Below are 20,215 nucleotides of genomic sequence, written 5' to 3' on the forward strand. Positions count from 1 at the left end.
GGGTGCCCTGGCTTGCCAAGGGGTGTCACAAGGATCCCCACCCATGGGGAGGGTGCAAAACAGACCCCAGGAAGGAAGAAGGTGCTCTGGGGGAAGGGGGGACACAAGGACACCCCACGGGGGAAGGTGCAGAAGAGACGTCAGGAAGGGCAGGGGGGGCCTGGCCTGCTGGGGGGTGTCACAGGGACCCCCACCCACCCAGGGAAGGTACAGAAGGGGCAGGGGGGTGGGTGTCACAGGGACCGCCCCGAGGGGAAGGTACAGAAGAGACCCAAGAGGAGCAGGGTGCCCGGCCTGCTGGAAGGAGGGAAGGGGGACACAGGGACACCCCCTCAAAGAGCCGCCCCCCCCAATTTGTGTCAGCCCAACAGGGCTGAGGCCGCCGGGGAGTTCACAGCGGGGGGAGCGGGGAGGGCAAGAAAAAATATAAATAAATAAGATTGAAGAGAGGCCCCACCGGGCCACGGAGGTGGAAGCGAGACTGAGAACCGGCGGATAAAAGTTAAGGAACGATCGGAGCTCAGTCGGCGCCGCCGTCTCGGCCTTGGGCCCGGCCTCCCCTCCCCTCACAGCGCCACGCCGGGCGGCCCCCTCCCCGGTCTGGAGAGGGGAGACCGGGCCCCGGGAGACAGACAGACAGACACACAGACACACACGGCGCCGCCGCCGCCCCGTTACCTGTGAGGCGGATCTTGATGCTGGAGCCGTTCCGGCGGGTACCGGGATTCGACATCGCGCCGGGAAGCGGCGGCAAACGCCGAGATCAACCGGCGGCCCCACGCAACCCCCCCATGCGGGCCCGCCCGTTCGTGGCGATGCCGTTGAGCCCCGGGCTCCGCGCTCCGCCGCTCGCCTCAGCCGCCGCCGCCGCCGCCAGCCCGACGCGCCCGCCCGGCCCGGCCCGGCCGCGGAGAGCGCGCTGGCCACGCCCACCGCCCCGCCCCGCGCACGTCGCGAGGCTTGTGACGCCAGCACGCCGCGCCGCGAGGCCGCCCCGCGCCGCCATGATGGGAAGGTCGGAGTGGGTGAGTGGGTGGGGCGCATGCGCTGGAGGACGCGCTGGGAGGGAGGGGCAGCGCCCCCTGGCGAGGGGGAGGAGGCTGGGCCCTGTGGGGCCCTGGGTGGTGACGGGGGTGACACGGAAGGTGTATGGGGGTTCCCAGGGGTGCGGCACGGAGGGCCGGGGGGGTGACATATCGGGTGTGTGTGGGTGCACGGGGCTCACACAGCACGGCATGGGGTGACATGGAAAGTGGCACGGCTGGTGTACAGGGGTGCACGGGGTGACATGCAGGGTGGTGTGCGGGTGGCATGGGGGATAAATAGGGCTGCATGGGGGTGGCATATAGGGTGACATGTAAGGTGATGTGCAGAGTGCATGGGGGACCTGGGGGTGGCATGGGACACGGTGTAGAGGTGACATGGCTGTGGCATGGGGGGTGTAGAGAGGTGTATGGAGGGTGCAGGAGAGCTGAACCCCCCAGGTCCCTCAGCCGCTCCCATCACACTTGTGCTCCAGCCCCTCACCAGCTCCGTTCCCTTCTCTCAACTCGCTCCAGCACCTCAAGAGCTTTCTTGTTGTGAGCAGCCCAAAACTGACCCCAGGATTTGAGGTTTGGCCTCAGCAGTGCCCAGGACAGGGGCACAATCACTAATGACAGCAGCTGCACTTTCCTTGCCCAGTGGCTCAGAACAATAGACACATACTGATAATCTGTAGCAAAAGGGCATATTTTTCTATCACATTCAGGGCTACAGGGACATTATTTTATTGCAGCTTAAGGACACAATGGTGGAAGTGAGCAGCTTTGCTCCCAGGGCTCTGCGTAACAGCATCTACCACAAGCTCATCTCCAGCACACACCAGAAACAGAAGTCAAATATCTCTGCCCTTTCTCTTCCAGCTTGCTTTGAGTCAGCAGCGCATCAGCAAACAGCAGCCACGGCTGCCCAAGTGCCCATAGGGGACAGCCCTGTCGTGGTCCAAAGTCAGGGTGGCCGCACAGACCCCAGCTCCGGTCTGTGTCTCCATTTACACTGAGGAAGCACCTGCCTCAGATTCATTTTACCTGGTGAAATCTGACCACTTCCAGATGCTGCATCAGCCTTGTCAGCAGTCAGAAGGTGCAACAGCCAGGCCAGAGTATGTCAACCCATAGGCACAAACAAAGAGATTTTCACAGGCACTTGTCTCAGCTGCATGTTCAGGCATTGCTTTAGTGCAGTTTTAAATTCAGAGCTTTGGATCCAAGAAATAAAACCCAAGAAGCACTTTGCAATTCATCAGCTCCAGGATTTTAGTGTTAAACAAGCAATAACCCAGCTCCTTGGAGGACACAGAGCACAACCAGACTTTAACTCCCAAGCCCCTTTTTTTCCCCTCTCCTAGGTAGTCTGGAGAGAAATGCATAAATCCTCTGGGTTGGAAGAAGTGGTTCTGCTTCCTGGAGAGAAGATTTTTCCCTTCAGATAAACCTAATCTGTCAGATCACCTCCCACTACAGCTGAGGAAGCAAAGCCCTGAACCCACCCAGGGTCATTTTGAAGAGTCAAACCCCCCAGAGCCAGCAGCAGGAAGCTGCCACCCTCATCAGATATGGAGAAAAGCCCTTGAGATACCTTCAACCCCTGGGCACTGAAGGGTAGAGCCTTCCACAGTCCATCAGCATTACAAGGGTGGAGCAGCATCCAGCAGCTTGTTAGGGACCTGCAGCATATTTGTGCAATGCATCCACTAGCAGAGCAGTACCTATAGCTGTAGGGATAGACACAGGACTGGACTCAAGAGCCACATCAACTCCATCCTCACCTTCTGCTCAGCCTGCAGCTAGAGACCAAAGCTGGAGGGCTGGGAGAGAGGGAAGAGCCATGGAAACCTGAGAGACAGGTTCTCAGTATCAAAGGGCAGCTCTGGATCAATGGGCTCCAGGCTGGGTTCAGCATCTGGGAAGCTACAGCTCCCAGGGCAATAGCTGCCTCCAACACAGCTTTGCTGCCAAAGGACCAGCATTTAACTCAACAGCTTCTTTGTCCAGACCCCAATACTTCCACAGGGGGTGGATTAGGACACACAGGTGACAGTGACCCACCTTCCCCTGGCCAACTTCTCTGCTAGGAGCATCTCCTCCCAAGTGGAAGGTGAAGCACCTCTTGAACAGCTATTCAGAGGTTCACTCACTCCAAGCCTAGCCTAGAAACTTCAGCACAAGCACAGAGGCCCAGCTGGATTTGATGGTAACATCCAGCTCTCCAGCAGCTTAATGCAGTGCACAGAAAGTTTCTGGCTGCACTTTCCACCCAGAAAACATTTCTGCAAGGTCTTAGACACTACACAAACACTATAGACCTTTTTTTCCAACATCAGTTTGAGAGGGGAAAAAATATCCAGGGCAAGAAGTACAAAGCCAGAAGTGCAATTTATTGAAAAGTTTCAAAAGTAAAAAGATTGTGTCTCTGCTCCTCTTGGTTTGGGTGCCTGAGCTTGACCCAGGACACCTCCACCCACCAGTTCAGAGCTGTACAGTGCTTCATCTTCAGAAGTTGAAGTCTTGCTTCTTCACTGAGAAATCATATAGTCCATCTTGGCCAGTCCCAGGCTCCAGATCTGGATTTTCCTATAAGAAAATTGAGAGCCTTCAGTTAAAGTTTCTGTGTCTTAAACTGAAGCTTTTTGTACCAGAGCTTGCCTTTTTTTTTCCCCAGCAGCTTACTGTTTCATTCTTGTTAAAACAGCACCCCAAAGAGCTTATTACAGCAGCAGATCAGCTTCACTCTAAGACAAGACTCTTGCAACTGCTGCTTGTGTCCTGTACACTTTTTCCATAAGTTCATTAGCATAAGAAGGGTCAAGTAATCCAGATGCAACCTGAGCATGGTTATCAGCTGAGTAGGAGGCTTCCACTCATACTGACGAGCTAGCTCAGCTCCAAAGGAGGAAACTTCTCCACATTTGGTATTCAGATCAGCAACTGCAGTAACTCCAGCTGATGCTGGTTTAAATTCCAGCAGCAAGATGCTATCAAGGCATCTATAGCTGTTGTGCAACTCATGAGCCAACAACTCAGAGCTTCTTTTACAGACCTTTAAAAGCAACTGGAACAAGCTTCAAGGACTACTCTAGTCATATAGAGGTTTCTTCCAGCATCCCATTTCAGCTTCCTTAAAGTCTATGCCTCATTCCACTGTGTAATATCCTCATATTTTCAGATGAGAAACAGCAAGAGCTCACATACCTCACCAGAAAAGTATTTCTCTATGATATTCAGTGCAGCTCGGTAGACTGTGTTGTTCTCATGGGTTTGCAAGGCTTCAATTTTCTCCAAACCATCAAGCTCCTCCACCAGCAGACACAACCTGTCTGTCTCTCCCAGCTTCTCAGCTGCCTGTGACATCAGAACCACACAGGAAAAATGTCACCTCACAGTAACAGGGTACAAGATGGTCTTTACTGTAAGACCCTGATCTACAAGTCTAAGGACAACAGTCCCTACCCAGTCGCAGGGATGCAGCTAACCAGTCGCTGCTGGGATTACTGCACAGTGGCTCAAGTGCCAACCAGACAAGCTGGCCCAACCCTGCTCAGTTACATCCATACTCTCAGAGGCAGCAGGTGTGACCTGCCACCCACAATTTCATTTGCAAAAGCCATTTCACTGGTTTGAAGGTGCTACAAGGAACAGGCTTTCAAGCACATAGACATCAGCTAGAAGGGAGTAAGAATGTCCCCAGAACCACTTCATTTCTCTGCAGTTGCATGTCTGCCAGACCTTCACCTCTGTCCAGCTTAGGGATTCACACACAACCTCATCTCCTTTCCAGAAAGGCAACAACAGTCACAGCAGGACTTTACTTTCCAGAAGGAGACTAAAGTCACAGCAGGTAAAGAGGAACACTTTGGGAACTTAATCTCATCAAGCCCTCTGGACAATCTGAGGGTGTCCAAAGAACAAGTTAGACAACGTGAAGTGTAACTCTTACTCCCACACATCAGTAACTGCTGTAGGAGCTGTTCCAGCCACACAAGGGCTCACATCTTGCTGATTTTCTGGTGAAGGAATACAAGAAACAGCAGATCTTACCAAGAAGAGATTTGAAATGGTATCCAGGATGATCAGGATAGTTTTGCTGTCCTTGGCCAAGAGCAGGTTGAGCAGAGGTTTGAGGACTCCAGACTGGACAAGCTCCACCATCTGTTCCACAGTGCCTCCTGTTGTGAAGTTGGCCACAGCCCACACAGCTTCCTTCTGAGCTTTGAAGTCCCCCTGGAAGAGCAGCACAAAGACTCTCCCAGGCTTTAACATCACTCCAAGATCAGTGCAAGGTGAGGATAATCACTTCTCCATGTTCAGTTTGGACTGACCCACCTTCCCTAGATCTTTCAGGGGTGGGTGGACACCAACCCCTGATTTCACGCATGTGTACTGACAAGTCTAAGTGCCCAGGCTGTTACAAGGATCAACAGCTTTGAAGCAGGTTGCTCAGGCAGGCACACACTGAGTGCTTCACAAATAAGGCATCACAGACCTCACAAACTTCAGCATTGTTTCTGCAGTGCTGCACCCACCCTTTACCTTATCAAGCAGCTCCACCAGAGGTGGCAATAATCCACAGGTGATGAGTTGCTGGATCTGCTGGCAAGGCCCTGCTGCAATGTTACTGAGTGTCCACGCTGCTTCCTTCTGTATAGTTGGCTTTGCATGTCTCAGGAGACAGGGCAGGACGGCCAAGACACCAGCATCAATAGCTGCCTGGGTCTGCTCATCAGTCCCTGTGACCACGTTCCCAATGGCACGAAGAGCTGGAGTCTAGACAGAGATTAGAAGAGATGAGAATTCTTACCTTGAGGGATACACACCAGAAAGTCTAGTGAGATCCCTCACTAAGTGCTTGATCCTTCAAATAAGGAAAGCATCATGGGTGATTACTGTTGTATTTACAGACCCATCAGCCTCCTATTTTGCTCTAAGCAGCTTTACGGTCTATCCAGCCTACAAGCCACAGCGAGCTGGAACAGAGAGTAGAGGCTTGACCAACAAGATAGTAGTGCAGTCTGAGGAGACAGCAGGCCATGGTAGCCAGAGTAAGGACACACACCTTCCCCCCCCCCCGCCACCTCAGATGTTCCTACATCAAGGGAAGAGACTGAAGATTGTTTCCTACCATAATGATCAGCTCTGGGCTAGCCATGAGTTCCACCACCCTTGGGAGAATCCCTGTATCCAGAACAATTTGGATGCGATCGTTGGAGCCATCGGTCAGATAGGAAACAGCCCAGCAGGAGTCAGAAATTATTTCCTTGTCCTCATGTTCCATGAGGCAGATGAGGACAGGCAGAATCTTATTCACTGCATCCAGAGGAGGGTAGGGGTTCTTGTTCCTACAGAGGTTTGACAGTGTCCATGTGATGTTCCTCAGGAACCCAACCTGAAACACAAGGGAGGTATAAGATCCTCACTGTAGTACCAAGTGAGGAAGAGGTAGCACCCTGCTTCTGGTCCCTGCAGCTCAGAGATGTTATCAAGCAGCCTTCTTAATAAGGGCTGAGGCTTATTTGAAGAAGACAGATGAAACAGGTAGAGTGAGTAGAACAATCCAGCAGCTTAGAGCTACTCAAGAAGAAGCAGGAAGAAGCTGGAAGGGCAAGTTCAGCCCTTCTACACACATATGCAAGTCTACCTTGCACCAGTTTCATCCAATTCCTAGCTTGAGAAGGTTGAAGCTGGGTAGGAAAGCTAAGACTAGAAGACATCACATTGAAGATTGTCTCCTTGGCATCCCCAGCTTTGTATATGGCTCAGAGACAGGGTCATTAAAAGCTGTTTAGGACAAGGTCTCATTCAATTATACAAACAGCTTGTTGTTCATAAGGCAGATGACAGACCACCATTCACCCAGTACCCAAGTGATTAAGAGCTGCTAAGTCAAGAAAATGAAGGTTATTTACTGGAGTTATAGGTGACACCAGAGCCAGCAAGGGAGGAACCACACTGCAATTGATAAGAGCATCTCTGTATAGGGGACCATCACCTGTACAGATTAAAAAAAAGGTCATTTATTGCATCTACCCAAGTCACAAGACAGTCAACAAAGAGCAGCCAGACCTGCAGGCACCAGCCAGGGCTGGGTGATTTGGGCTTCCTCACCAGCCACACACCATTAAGTATCTTCCAGTGGTGAGGATTTACAAGGTAGACTGGAGTGCCATCATGGCTAGTTTGTGTTGGGTTAACCAGACATAACCCATTCTGTTCTCACTACTGACAACACTAGTGGGTTAGACCATACCAGCAGGATGGAACCTTGCACTTGGCTGAGGCCAAAACCCTCTTGCAGAACCATCGCAGGCTCTAAGGCCATGTGAAAGGACTGAAGGGTTTCAAGAGGGACAGCAGCTTGGAGACAAAGCTATCTTGAGGAGCATCAATACCACCAGCTCCCCAGGACCTGGGCAGCGACCCTCCACATGTCTGGAGACCTCCACTTACCCGCAATGTTGCCCAGGGCCCACACAGACTGCTCGCTGATGTGCATGTGTGGGGAGGACAGGAGGGAGATGAAGGCTGGGATGGCACCTCCCTCCACCACCGCCTTGGTGTGGTCAGAGTTGCCAGCAGCGATGTTAGTCAGTGCCCAGGCTGCCTCAAACTGCAGAGAAGCATTGTCAGCACAGGCCAGGAACTCAACCAGCCTGGGGATGATCCCCAGATTGATGATCTGATTGATGGGGGGTTCTTTCTGCCTGGACAGCATTCTCCTGCAAGAAAGGAGATCACAGAATAAACCATGTAGTGCCATGGCAGACCATAATCCTGCTCAAGAGACATCCCTGTCACCAGCTGGGTGATGGTGGCACCCTGTGTTCCCTCCAACCCCCCTTAGCTGGGGACAGGCCTGCTCAGCATTGACTCTTGCAGAGCCAGGCTCTCCAGTCCTTGTCCTGAACAAGCCTTCAGCACCTGATTTCTTGTGAAGACCAACGTGGTCTCTGCCCCAGCACAGGGGCAGAAAATCCAGGAGCCACAGCCAAGCCCTTGGTTGGGTCCAACCACACAGGTCCCTGCCCAGGACCGTGACAGAGCTAAGCAAGGCACACAGGGCACAAAACCAGCACCAGCTGAGGCTCCTCAGGGCAGTTCAGGTTGCTGAGCTCCTTCCCACTTTGGCATCTCTTCAACCAGGAAGAAATGCCTTCTGCTGGCAGGATGCACCGCAGCTCCCTCAGCATACCTGGTGGCCTGCGTGGCCTGCAGCTGCAGCTCCTCATTGCTCCCGTTCACAGCTTCAACAATCTCCTCCAAGGAGAACTGAATAATCTGTGTCACAGGGAGTGATTCAGAGTCAGAGAACAAGCCAGGGCTCCCTTTGGTTTAATCTCCGTAGCCCATCAGCCGTCTAGACCCAAGTCAGTCACCACTTCACATCTGAGCAATGTCTGTTCTTTATGCAATGCAGTTTCGAGAGGAGGCAGAGAATCCACAAAAGCCTTCTGGGCAACTAATCCTTATAATCAAGCACAGAAGGAGTCACTGACACACCACAATGGCCCTGTGAGCCCGGTAATTACTCCTCACTACACAGGGAACCAGACGGGAGCTTTGCCAGCTCCCAGCAAGCCAGAACACCAGCCTGCCCTACCTGTCATCGAGGGAAGCCACATGGGACATCATCTCCAGGAAAAGGGCTGGGGAGTCTAAACCACTCCGACACAGGGCATGGTGATCAGGAACAGCACTGGCCATTTAAGCCAGGTCACTTGAACTGGACTTGGTAGTGGTCCAAGGAGGAGATGATACTGACTGCACAAGCTGCAGCACTGATCCTGCCCAGGTGCAGAGTACCCAGCACTCACCTCATTTCTTTTGTCTTCTGGAGAGAGGTTCTCCTCCATCAGACTGAACGAGATGTTCCTGCGCTTCAGGATCTGCTCATCCTTCTTGGCCTTTCGCAGCTCAACATTCACCTCCACCCTCTGCCTCCGCAGGTCCTGGAGAGAAGGCACCATGCCACCAGTGTCACATCACCCAGGTCCCCAAGGAGCTCACTCAACCCTCTGCCCCAAGTGTCCTACATAATGGGTGCAGTACCAGCATTTGCTCCCAGGCAGCTTCTTGCTATGGCCTGGAGGGTTGTGTGGGAGATGGGAGAGAGAGAAGCCTCCCAGTGCCTCCCAAGGACATGGGCTGCTGGATGAACCAGCAACCAGTGGATTATTTTAAAAGTAGATTTGCTGAACCTGAAAGGCAAACCCTTGTCTCCTCTACTGGCTTAAAGCAAGATGACAGATCCTGCGGGCTGACATGCCACACCAGCCCCCTCCACGCAGGGATAGCCGCTGCCAAGAGCTCAGCAGGCTGGAGCTGAACCATCTCCCTTCTCCAGCACCTTCATCAATACAGCTCAGAGTCACCCACCCAAAACTCATGTCCCCCTTGCCTGTGCCACTGCATTGCTCCCAGCCCAGCCAGCTCCACACCACATCTCAAAAGCTCACTGAGCATCCCTGCTGGCAGAGCCCCCCCATACAGGTAGATCTGGGGATAATTGCCTTCCAGAAACCTTCACATCACCTTCTGCCAACAGACAGACTCTCCCGTGGGCTCCAACACTGTCCCAAGGGGCTGGCACAGGTGGGTACTTACAGCTGCATTCTTGCCCTTGTTCTTGAACTGCCTCATCCGCTCACTCTGCTTGGCCAAAACTGGCATCTCGGCAGCTTTGAGAGAGGTGCCAGCCGAAAAACTTCACGTGCCTTTGGGGTTCAGGACAGAGCAGCGTCAGGTCACAACTGCACAGCAACGTCCACAGAGGGGTTTGGGACCCCCCACACCAACAGCCCATACTACACATTTTGCCCCCAGCACATGAGATGCTGGAGCTCCCTGCCCCAAGCAGAGCTCAGTAGCATCCTCACATGAGACACTGACATAAATTAAACCACAAGCTACAGCTTAACATCCAGGCAACAGAAGTTACAGCTGCTGCAAGCCCATGAGGACACCAAACAGCAACTCTCATAGTCACAGCAACACCACCCTCCTCTGGTTCTGATCCCAGGGCTTTTACATTTACTTAAAGCTCAAACCTAGCAAAGCCTCTTTCCTCCAAAAGCATCAGCTTAAGCCCCAATTAAGGACAGGCAGCCACATCCAAGCCCACCCTCTCACCCCAGCACACAGCCCAGCTTGGCTTCCTACACCAGAGACACCCCAAAAGGAAAGACACAAGGCCACGTGCAGTGGCACAACATGACCAAGTCCAACTAAGGAAACCCCACTACTGGTATGGATTGCCAGGTAAAAAACATTAAATAGGGACAGATAAAAATAATTTATAAACCTCTCCTAGCAAGAGAACCACAGAAATACACACAAGACCAAGAATAAGCCCTAAGTGCTTTTTCAGCAGAAAAAGGAAACAACCAAACACCCCCAAAGAAGAAAAAAGCCACTCACCTCAACTCTCTCATACCTCAGTGCCCTCAACTGGCTCTTTTATTGCCCCCATGGAGCCACGTACCCCCTTGTTTTCCCCCACGATTGGCTCTCCCCAGACCAGCCTCTCCATTATCCCCAGCTGCTCCATGGCCAACTGGATGCAGCTGGAGGAGGATGGATGGTGATGTTCTCCCTCCTGGGCCATGCTGCTCACCATCCCCATCTCCTCCATGCATTTACACTTTGTCCACTTTGGCCTTTTTTGTGGCCAGACCTTTGGTGGGAGCTGCCAGGCTGTGCCCGTACAATGTCCCATGATGTGGGGTACAGTCTGGGTGCTGCCTCCCCGTCTGTGTGCAGGGGATGGGGAGCACAGGGGATGGGCAGGCTGGGGATGCCTGGTCTTTGACCAGGTCACTGGAAGGTGGGGATGCAGAGCAGGGGAGCAGCCGCCACCTTTGGTTAGTGGGGACCAGCCGAGTGGAGGTTGCAAGTGGGATGAGACAGGATTAAGAGATGTGGAGCAGCAGCAGGCGCTGAGCTGCTGGTTGGCACAGGCAGGAGTCCAGCAGGGACCTATTATCTCCATGAGTCCTTTAGATTTTGGCCAGGAGCTGCTGGGCATCTCTTATCACAGTATGTTTTGTGTCTATCACAGTCTCCATCACCTTTCGTCAAGAGATCATTTGCATTTACGGTGCCCTAACACCAGTTCCACGCTGATGCTGGGGCTGCCTGCACAGCTTGTCCTCTGCCACTCTGGCCAACGGGGACCACAGCGTCCCTGCCCTCAAAACAACCCCTTGCAGCGGGGCTTGGCTACAGCTCTGGGCACTCCAAAGTGCTGAAGCAATCCTGCTTTTACAAGTCCTCCAAGCCATCGCCCTTTTTAGCAAAGCCCCATAAAACCCACCCCGTACCCCTCTGTGCGCACAGAGGTGCCAGCCTGGTCCAGCCGATGGGGAGAGGAGTAGTTTGCCCAATGGGCAGGGAAAGCAGCTATTAAAATATTTAATTAAAACCCAATTTATAATCACTTGACATCTTTTTCTGCACAGTAATTCAGAGCAGGCGTCCGGGATCGCTGCGGGAAGGCAGGCGGGAGCAGCACTGGAGCCATTTCAAACCAAATTATGTGTGTGACATGGAACAACCAGTTCTCTGTGAGGCGCTTTCCAGCATGAAAATACCTATGGAAACACACTATGCGATACCCAGGCTGCGTTAAGTCCTGGATTCAAATCCCAGGGCCCTACCAATCCTGCCTTTCAAGGTAAATGAAGCAAGTTGTACGAAGCTTTGTGTGGAAGGTGATGGGGGGAGGTTTGAGAGAAGGCATTCAGATAAATCTGTTGTTTGTGGGCATTAAAAAGCCAGTTGTGCTAATCCTAGATGCTGTCTTTTTAAGCTTCAAGTGCCATCAGTTGCATTATCTTGTTTCTTGGCTGCTTGAGAGAGGAAAATTACATTTCAATTGCTTTTTAATTCAACTTAATCTGGTGCAAAAGTTAGTGTGCACCCTCTAATTTTGCTTTCTGAGCGGTTTGTTTCGGCTAATTCCTAATCAGCCAACGCTAAGTCAAAACAGGCCTGGCTCAAGCTGAAATAGATGAGTCCTCGCAACCTTTCCAAGCAATTTAATTAAATTGGCTTAACATGAAGCCCCGAGAGAAGTGGGGGCCGCCTCCTGCTCAGCCCCCCAGCAGCCTGCAGAGCTCTCTTGCCCAAGTGCTGCGGGACGTGAATGTGCAACAAGGCTGCAAAGAGTTGATCCCTATCCCAGGCTGCTCTTTTTCCTCTCTGCCCTTTCCATTCCCTCTCCACCTGCCAAGCGCAATCAGACCCATCCCGTTCAGTCCCCTGTCGCTGCCAGCGCAGGGAGGGAGAGGATGGGGAGAGAAAAACACACGTGCAGATTGATGATCAACCCCCCTTCGGTCACTGATGGCATGAGAGGTGGCACTGCCGAGCACGTGGCCCCACGAGCTGGCAGAGGGTGAGTGGGGCTGAGTTCGACCCATGCTGAGGACATGGGCAGATCGATATTTGCCGAATGGGAAAAGGAACAACCGCTGGAGGAGGAAAAAAAAGCCCCACATTTCAGTTTTCAGCATAATGAGAGGGTATCACAGCTAATGGAGAGGAAAGGAGATAAAACCCTAAATCTACATGACAGTGTCCCCTGAGCTCAGCCTTGTGTGCTCAAGCTGAAAATCCACGTCGTGACAGGTATGAAAAGCTGCGGTTCCAGATTAGAGGTTTTCTGTGCGGCTGCTCTCTCCCACCCGGCCACCCTGCGCCTCTTGCTCCCACTGGGATGGCTATTTACACTGGTGGCAGAGTTGAAAATACCAGTTTTAAACCCTGAGATAAAAGCACTGGTTGCTCTTCCTCTGTTTTTTTGTGTTTCTTTAGTCCGTTTACCCTCAGTGCATGTGGAGAAAGGCGCTGGTCAGGAAAGACGCTGGTAGGTGACATCTCTGTGCAGGGTTAGATGAGGCTCCATGGCGGGAGGTTGCACAGCCACAGCAGCTGGTCCGAGGAAACCTTCTGTGAAAGGAGAGCTTCACCTGGCAGAGAGCGAGCGAAGGCAGCGGCTCCTGCCAGCCCCTGAACGCCTGCGCTCAGACAGCCCCTCGGATCTGTTAGCTCTAGTGTAGTCTGTTAACACCAACAAATTAATTTTACTTATTTGTTACAGAAACACCAAGGAAATATCTGTGTGGGTTCCTGAAGCAGCTGCTGAGGTACCTGCTGGTGGATGCAGGGCAGTTCCCGGGTGTGGCAGGGATGGAGCCTGGAAATTCCTCCTTTTTTGGTTGGGATGCATCTTCCTGGTGCACGATCCCCCAGTTCCTCCCAGGGAGGAGATGTCAGTCCATGGCCACTTCCCCGCCACCAGCCATGAGATTCATTTCAGTCCTATTGTTCGTGCAGTAGCTGCGGATTTGAGTCGAGATCAGAGCTGCATTGTGCCAGGCACTAAACAATCACATAATAAGTGACAGTCCCCATCCTTTACACTCTATCTCATCAGGACACGCAGAAGGTGGGGGAGGGATTTATTGTTATCCACATCTTATTGCAGAGTCAGTGGCAAAGCCCATCTCCACAGCTGGATTTTCCAAGGCTCAAGGTGCAGCTTGTTGTTTCCCTTTATTTAGTGTGTGCCCGAGGCAGCCGGTGTAAGCGGGAGCCCCAGCAAACCAGCACAGCCCTGGAGAGCCGGTAACTCCACACCAGGCTGAACGTTCAGGAACTAATTTTAACTTCTAAGCAGTGTCCTGTCTGCCAGCCGCGGAGGGATTAGAGTAACAGTTTTTGGCATTATTTAAAAATAACATCAGACTTAATCATAGCTATTTATTAAACCCATTATCCTGTGTCAGTTATGGGACACTGATTTATTCAGCTGCGGAAACTATAATCACCTATGGCCAAAAATCTTAGAGGCTTATTTATTTATTTATTTTCCTAACAGGAACCAGTAAGAATTATTCCTTTAGTCCCTGAATCTGTAACTTGAGAAACTGGAACAGAGAAACCACCAGTGAATTTGGGGGTGAGGCACAATAGAGTGATGGAGAAACCTTGGATTTACTGAAAAAAACACATTAATTCTGTATAAATCATGCGTGACCTTGCTCCACGGCACCTAGTGGGAAAAAGGCTAAGGCCTTCTCTAAAGGAGTGGAATATCTTATAAATCACATAGGGAAGAAAAAACACATGAAAACATGAGAAAACCTAAATAAATCATAGGCTCTTGAGCTTCTGGATGCCCCTTTGCTGTCAGGGAGTCTGTGTGCAGCTTAATTAAGATTAGAAGATGAACTTTCCCATTGCCCCTGCAATTTCTCACCAGTGAGGGCTGCCATATGTCTGCCCACCTTGCTCCAGCACCTCCAATTATCACAGCATTTCAACAGAAATTAGTGTTTTTGTTTAAAATGTGTATTTAGGGGCCTGCATTTGAAAGCCATGCTTAGGAAATGCTAAAAAGAGGATTCAACATGTGGATTCCACCCTCCTAGGAGCTGAAGATAATTTTTGCTAAGCGTAGGGGCGATTAATTGTCTCTGTCTCAACTGCTTCATGTCTCATACACACATTGATTTGGTAATGAGCTTTTTATTTGGGGGAGGGCAGTAATTACGTCTCATTGTGCCATCACCTCCCTGCCACCCCACCGCTCTGGAGTCTGTCCTGGACAAAGCGATGGGAGCAGCTCCCTCGGCACCAGCGCAGACCCTGGGCAGCACCATCCAGCTGGTGGAATCCTCCAGGTGTAGTTAACTGGGGATTAGATTCGTAAAAATATTTCCTAAAATTCTGCATGACACTTTGAGTGGGCAGCTGATTGGTGTGGTCATTCTTTCTGAGGCTGAGGTACAGTACACGGAACCATAGAATCATTTTGGTTGGAAAAGAGACTCAAGATCATCAAGTCCACCCGTTCCCCCAGCCCTGGCACTGCCCCATGTCCCTGAGAACCTCATCTCTGTCTGTCCAACCCTCCAGGGATGGTGACTCCAGCACTGCCCTGGGCAGCCTGTTCCAATGCCCAACAGCCCTTTGGGGAAGAAATTGTTCCCAAGATCCAACCTCAACCTGCCCTGGCGCAACTTGAAGTAATTTTGTCCTATCTCTTGCTGGGAAAAAGGGCAACAAGGGGAGGAGGAGTGGCAGAGCCCCCTCTCATCCACTCCATCAAACACCACGGTGAAGGCCCTGCAGACCTGCTAACAAAGCTGCTGATTGCCCACAGTGAGACCATGGTAGTCACAGCCCATGGTGAGAGGTCGGGCTGTGGTTTTTACTGGTGTCCTCACCCAGGGGTGATTTGCTCCTTACCTGAAGACTGTTTTCCGATCTGAAACAGTCATGGTCCCCATCATCCCTTCAGGCAGGAAGGCTGGACTCTTAGTATCACCTTAAGATGATGAAGAAATCTGTGTCAGAGCAAGAAACTGAGCCCACACCAAAGGCAAACATCCTGCTTAGCAGACAACTCCCTCCTGCCGATCCACGGCACGCAGGGCTCGCCGTGGGTTGCTATCAGGACACGGCACGGCACAACACGTCTCCTCCATTTTCTATAAGAACCTTCAAAAACCTCCTCACTGGATAATATAATGGTTGTAACGGGATGTGGCTGGATGAACCGGCTGCAGCCCAGGCCGGGCTGTCACAGCGGGATTTGCAGAGCGCAGTGATATGCTGGAGAACAGTGTGGCCAGGGACAGCACAGAACGGGGCCTGTGCTATGGAAACTGCAATGAGATGTCATTAAACTCAGCAAGAGGCATCCTACTTACTCAGGAAGCAATTTGGCCAAGTTGTTGCCGTTGCTGATCTGTCCATGGGCTGAGCGAGCTTGTAGCTATTTAAGGTTTGCCATTTTGACCTGTGTCACTTCATGGAGAGATCCGATTGCTCCCTTTGCAGCTCACTCCTCCTGTGCGGCCAAAACAGACACTTATGCACGTTACACATCACCGAACAGGTCAGAATCCATTACTTATTTGGTGCATTTCATGCCTTTCTCTGTCTCCCTGAGAACTGTTTACAGCCTTCATTCACAGATTCGAGGTTTGAAATAATTACCTAAAGAGCCCAGAAAATATTACTTGCTCCGGATACATTCCTGAGAAGTTAATCAAACCGGCCAGGGTTTCTGTGGTATTATTCTGCTCCTGACAGGACATGCTGAGTTCCTAGAATCAGATTTTCAGGGTGACTAGTCAGTTACAAATTCAAGAGGTGGGTGTAACATGAACTCTGTAATTTTCACCTCAAAGCAACTGTTTATCTGAACCTTCTTGCTTGGAAACTCAATCCCAAGCCACCCACAATGGCAATACTTGCAGAATAACCACATCCCAGACACTCCAGCTGATATAGCAAATATAGCAGAGGAATACACAAAGCTGATACAGAAGTGGTTGTTTTTCAGGGCAGTTCATATCCATTGAGCAACTGAGACAAGCAGGACAGTAACACAACAGCCTTTATCCTCTCTGCTTGTAGCAAACACACAGAATTTATTCATCGTAAACACATAGAAATGATTTTTAAATGAATTTTTCATTCCATTTCAAATATGGCTGCACCTGCCAAGGATTCAGGCTGAGGTTTGTCCTGCCACCGATGAAACCACCTCGGCAAGAAGGGCACAGCCCAAACCGTGACTTTGAATGAAGCTTCATCAGGTGGTCCTTCTGTTGCAGCCTCTTGTCCCTGTGCTCCAGCAGCTGAGTTCATAAAACATCCTATAAGGAAAGGGAAGACAAGGAGAAATCCCCATGGAACAAATAATTATCTGATCTCTCCTGAGGGACCAAAGCTTTCCCAGCCAGGCTCCCAGCACTGCAGCCTGCTGGATTTATGGGTAAGGAAACGTCTTTTAAAACGTTAAGCTCTGGCTTAGCAGCCCTGAAGGAGCCTGGGCAGCCCTTGTGAACACCCATATTCCAGGACCGGGGTGCAGTGGGAAGGTATTTGCTGTGCGGGATTGCGGGGAAGGTTTGGGGTGGAGATCAGGAAGGACCATCTAACTCCACAGGGCAGAAACTGCAGGCGGAGGCAGAAAGAGAAAAGCACGGTGCCTGCAGGCTGACATAAAGCCCATCTGGATTTATATATTCACTGTGTTTTATAACAGGGAGACTTGACCTCACAGGTATTTTAACTATACGTTTGTTAAATTCCCTGTGATTTTTTCGAAGTACATTTTCAGAATTTTAGCTCACCCCCAATTGTTGGCATGGCCTTCCCAATTCCTTCAGCCATGACTTTTGGGACTACATTTACGCCTAAGTTTTTAAAAACACATATTGTCTCTGGATACCTAACATTTCACTGATCCGTTTCAGAGACCATGCTAGCGCATGAATTTCAGGGAGGTGACAGATAAAGTGTAGACCTGAGCCAAGTCTCACATATACATTGCCAATCTGGGCATGTAAAACCAGCAAGTCTACAAATTTAACTACAGATTGAGAGGGGAAATGATTGCTGAGCTGTTATAGTTCCTTATCTCTGCCTGATCAGACGTGGAAATGGACAGAGGAAAGTTCCTCCTTCCTGCTTTATGGGTGTAACTCATCCCAGAGCAGCAAATTTTAGTTGACAGTGTTACACCAGGACCTTTTTGACCCCTGAAACCAGTTTACAAAGGTGTAGTGCTGCTGCCTTGGAATCTTTGCATGCACATATTTTTAGATCACCAAGGTTTTCAGGATGGTGGGGAGCACCAGAAGGGCCAGTACCATCATCGTTTCTACTCAGTGCCAAGTTATTCTGACTTCAGCCCAAGCAGTAGCCTCTAAAACCAGACCCTGCTGGCACTGAGTCCTCTGCACACACGGGGGCTTCTCCCACTCACCCCAGACCGACTCCTCTCCCTCCGGTGCAGACGATGGGACTCACAAGGCTGGTGCGAAGCTTTGCTTGGGGCTGTCGTCATGTCACGGGGGCTGCAGAGGTGGAATGGAGAGCAGCCCTTGGCCTGGCCAGTGTGTGCGCTGCAAAACAAAGCCACAGCATAGCTTGGTGTTCCCTTTAATCTAAGTAATGCATAGGAGTGATGAAACCAGCTTTGCCTCTGCAGGGAGCAACAGGCTGAGCAGGTCTCAGAGGTTCCCAGTCTTTAGGTAGCTGGACACTGACAAAACCTCCTCACCATCAGCAGTTTGACTGTTGCCTTGACAACGTTAAAGCTGGTTCAGATGTGGGGGTGGTGGAAGGAAGACTGCCTGGTGTGTGGGACATTGTCTGCTCCCAATGTGGAACTGTTCCCAAAAAATGCAAAGCCTTGGGATGTGAGTTACATCCTTGAACTCTCCTGCTCCCTCCCGTGGAATGGCTTTGCCACAGGGATGGTCACAGGTCGTGACAAGGGTAGAAACCACCAAGGGGCATGTGAGGAGGATGTGCCACAGACTCTCCTAGATGACCCTGGTGGTTTTTGATGGATGAGAACAGGAGGTGATGAACCAGATCCTCCTTTTCAGGTTCCTCTGAATCCCTTTTACATTTGTGCTATTTTGTGCACTGCTGTAGCATTTCACGTGCCCAAACGGCATGGGAGGCACCTGCACAGTGGCTGCCTGACCCCGTGGAGGCAGCGAGAAGCTCTGCGGTTGCTCTGACTTACAGCTACTTCGTGGGTTTCTCTGGCAACCACAGAAAACCATCAACACCCTCACTACTTCCCAAATCCCACTGCAACCCCCACCAAAGAACTACCCTCAGCAGAACTGGGCCTCAGGGTCTCACAGTTTTCAGGAACAAAAGATGGGAGAAAGCCCCCATTTCTTGGCCATAGGCAGGTTCCCAGTGGCCTGGCACTGGAAAATGAGGAAGGGTGAGGAAAAAATAGGAATATTCTCCCTTTTTTCCCCCCATTAATCTCTCGCTTTCTGGTCTCTCTTAGGAAGCAGCACCCAGGTTTGGGATGTTGACTTGCCTGTTCCTTCTGCTGCAGGTTCCTTTTGAACCAGAAATTATTGTTGGTGTGAACAGGACAGCACCACAGGCAAGTCCAGGCTTCTTCAATCTCTGCTTTCTCAGCAATGTGGGAAGCACGTTTCCCTTTGTCTTTTCCTTCTAGTTTTACCTTCTGCCTAAAAGAGAAGTCAAGATGTCTGATTATTAAAAGGAAGAGTGTGTGGATGATGCCGACAATTTCCAGTTCTGGCTCCTCTTGAGAAAGACAAAACTGAGGCCATGAACAATCCCTGTGACATCAGGAAAACCTGCTGGGTGACGGATGAGAAAGAGGGTTTCCTTGCTGAGGAGATCCCATCTGAAAAGGATGACAAAGTCATGTTGAAGATGATAATCAACCAGCTAAGCTCTGCTTCATGGGTTCAACAGGAACGCAGAAGCCTCCTGCCTCCCAAGGAAGTGCAACCACCTCTGAGTCCAGACCTGTTTTGCCCTGTGGGTCAGCCAGTTTGTGGGAATCCTTTCTTGAGGCCACCAGCCAGGGGCAGTGTCAGCCAGAAGAAGACCTGAAGTGGAAGCATGTCCAAGAGTGTCTTCCCATGTGGTTCATGGAGACCTATCTGGGATAACGTCACCTTCCTGTTCCCCAAGACTGCAGGCCATCATGGTGACAAATGTCCAGTAGATGGATGGAATGGTGGATAATGAACATGTCCACGTTCAGCCAGATCGATGACATGGCAAACGTGACCTTCCTGAATGAGGCCAGTGTCCCAGACAACCTATGTCAGCACTACACCCACCTGAGGATCCATGGTTTGAAAGGGCAGAGGGGAATGGCAGGACAGGAACCGGTCCTGGCTCAGAGGGCCAGCCCGTGCTGCTGTAAATTCTGTGTGTGTGTGACTTAAATCTTCCAGTGTCAGCTCATATCCGGAGTCCCTTTTCCCTGCCTGTGTGTCACTTGTTAAAAGCAAATGGCAAAGTAAGAGGAACATTGGAGTTCTCTGCTTTGCTCTGCCCTGTCATCACATTAGTTCCCTGCATTTCTTTTTTTTTCCCATTCATGAAACGGAGCGTGATATTGATCTGTGGCTGCAATGAATCTACCCTCACACGGAGCTCTGGGGGCTTGCAGGTGGTTTGGGAACTGAAAGAGCAGTGGGAGGAATAATCACAGTGTTTGCAGAGAGAATGGAGATTTTTGAGAGAATCGTGCTGTTCAGCAGCCTCAGGGATCCTCGGGCAGGTGGGATTTCCCAGCACTTCATTTCCTGCCACCTGCAAAAAAAACCAAACCAAAACCCACAAACACCCATAGTAAAAAGTGT

The 20,215-nt window shown here is 51.1% G+C and overlaps 3 protein-coding genes across 6 annotated transcripts in view; 1 reads left to right on the forward strand and 2 right to left on the reverse strand.

Moving 5' to 3' along the window:
* Nucleotides 1-919, reverse strand: part of SMURF1 (SMAD specific E3 ubiquitin protein ligase 1) — a 44,633-nt gene extending 43,714 nt beyond the window's left edge. For all 4 annotated transcript variants that reach the window (XM_082064983.1, XM_082064982.1, XM_082064981.1 and 1 more), the window contains exon 1: nucleotides 679-919. In XM_082064983.1, the coding sequence (XP_081921109.1) occupies nucleotides 679-733 (55 nt within the window). In that variant the 5' untranslated portion in view covers nucleotides 734-919. The remainder of the gene's footprint in view (nucleotides 1-678) is intronic.
* Nucleotides 920-3,506: 2,587 nt separating this feature from the next.
* On the reverse strand, nucleotides 3,507-9,704 carry KPNA7 (karyopherin subunit alpha 7; the record flags this gene model as incomplete). Its single annotated transcript, XM_082064677.1, has 10 exons — nucleotides 3,507-3,614; nucleotides 4,233-4,382; nucleotides 5,079-5,261; nucleotides 5,571-5,804; nucleotides 6,160-6,423; nucleotides 6,944-7,026; nucleotides 7,485-7,753; nucleotides 8,227-8,312; nucleotides 8,849-8,983; nucleotides 9,639-9,704. 10 exons carry the CDS (start codon nucleotides 9,702-9,704, stop codon nucleotides 3,534-3,536), a joined length of 1,551 nt encoding a protein of 516 aa, XP_081920803.1. The 3' UTR covers nucleotides 3,507-3,533.
* Nucleotides 9,705-12,352: 2,648 nt separating this feature from the next.
* Nucleotides 12,353-20,215, forward strand: part of MYH16 (myosin heavy chain 16) — a gene marked incomplete at both ends in the record, with an annotated part of 36,324 nt that continues 28,461 nt past the window's right edge. The window contains 5 exon segments of the mRNA XM_082064678.1: nucleotides 12,353-12,429; nucleotides 12,849-12,900; nucleotides 18,922-18,972; nucleotides 19,146-19,379; nucleotides 19,613-19,723. Coding sequence (XP_081920804.1) covers nucleotides 12,353-12,429; nucleotides 12,849-12,900; nucleotides 18,922-18,972; nucleotides 19,146-19,379; nucleotides 19,613-19,723 — 525 coding nt within the window.

This window comes from Streptopelia decaocto, assembly GCF_964273445.1.
Source record: "Streptopelia decaocto genome assembly, chromosome: 13".
Classification (NCBI taxonomy): Eukaryota; Metazoa; Chordata; class Aves; order Columbiformes; family Columbidae; genus Streptopelia; species Streptopelia decaocto.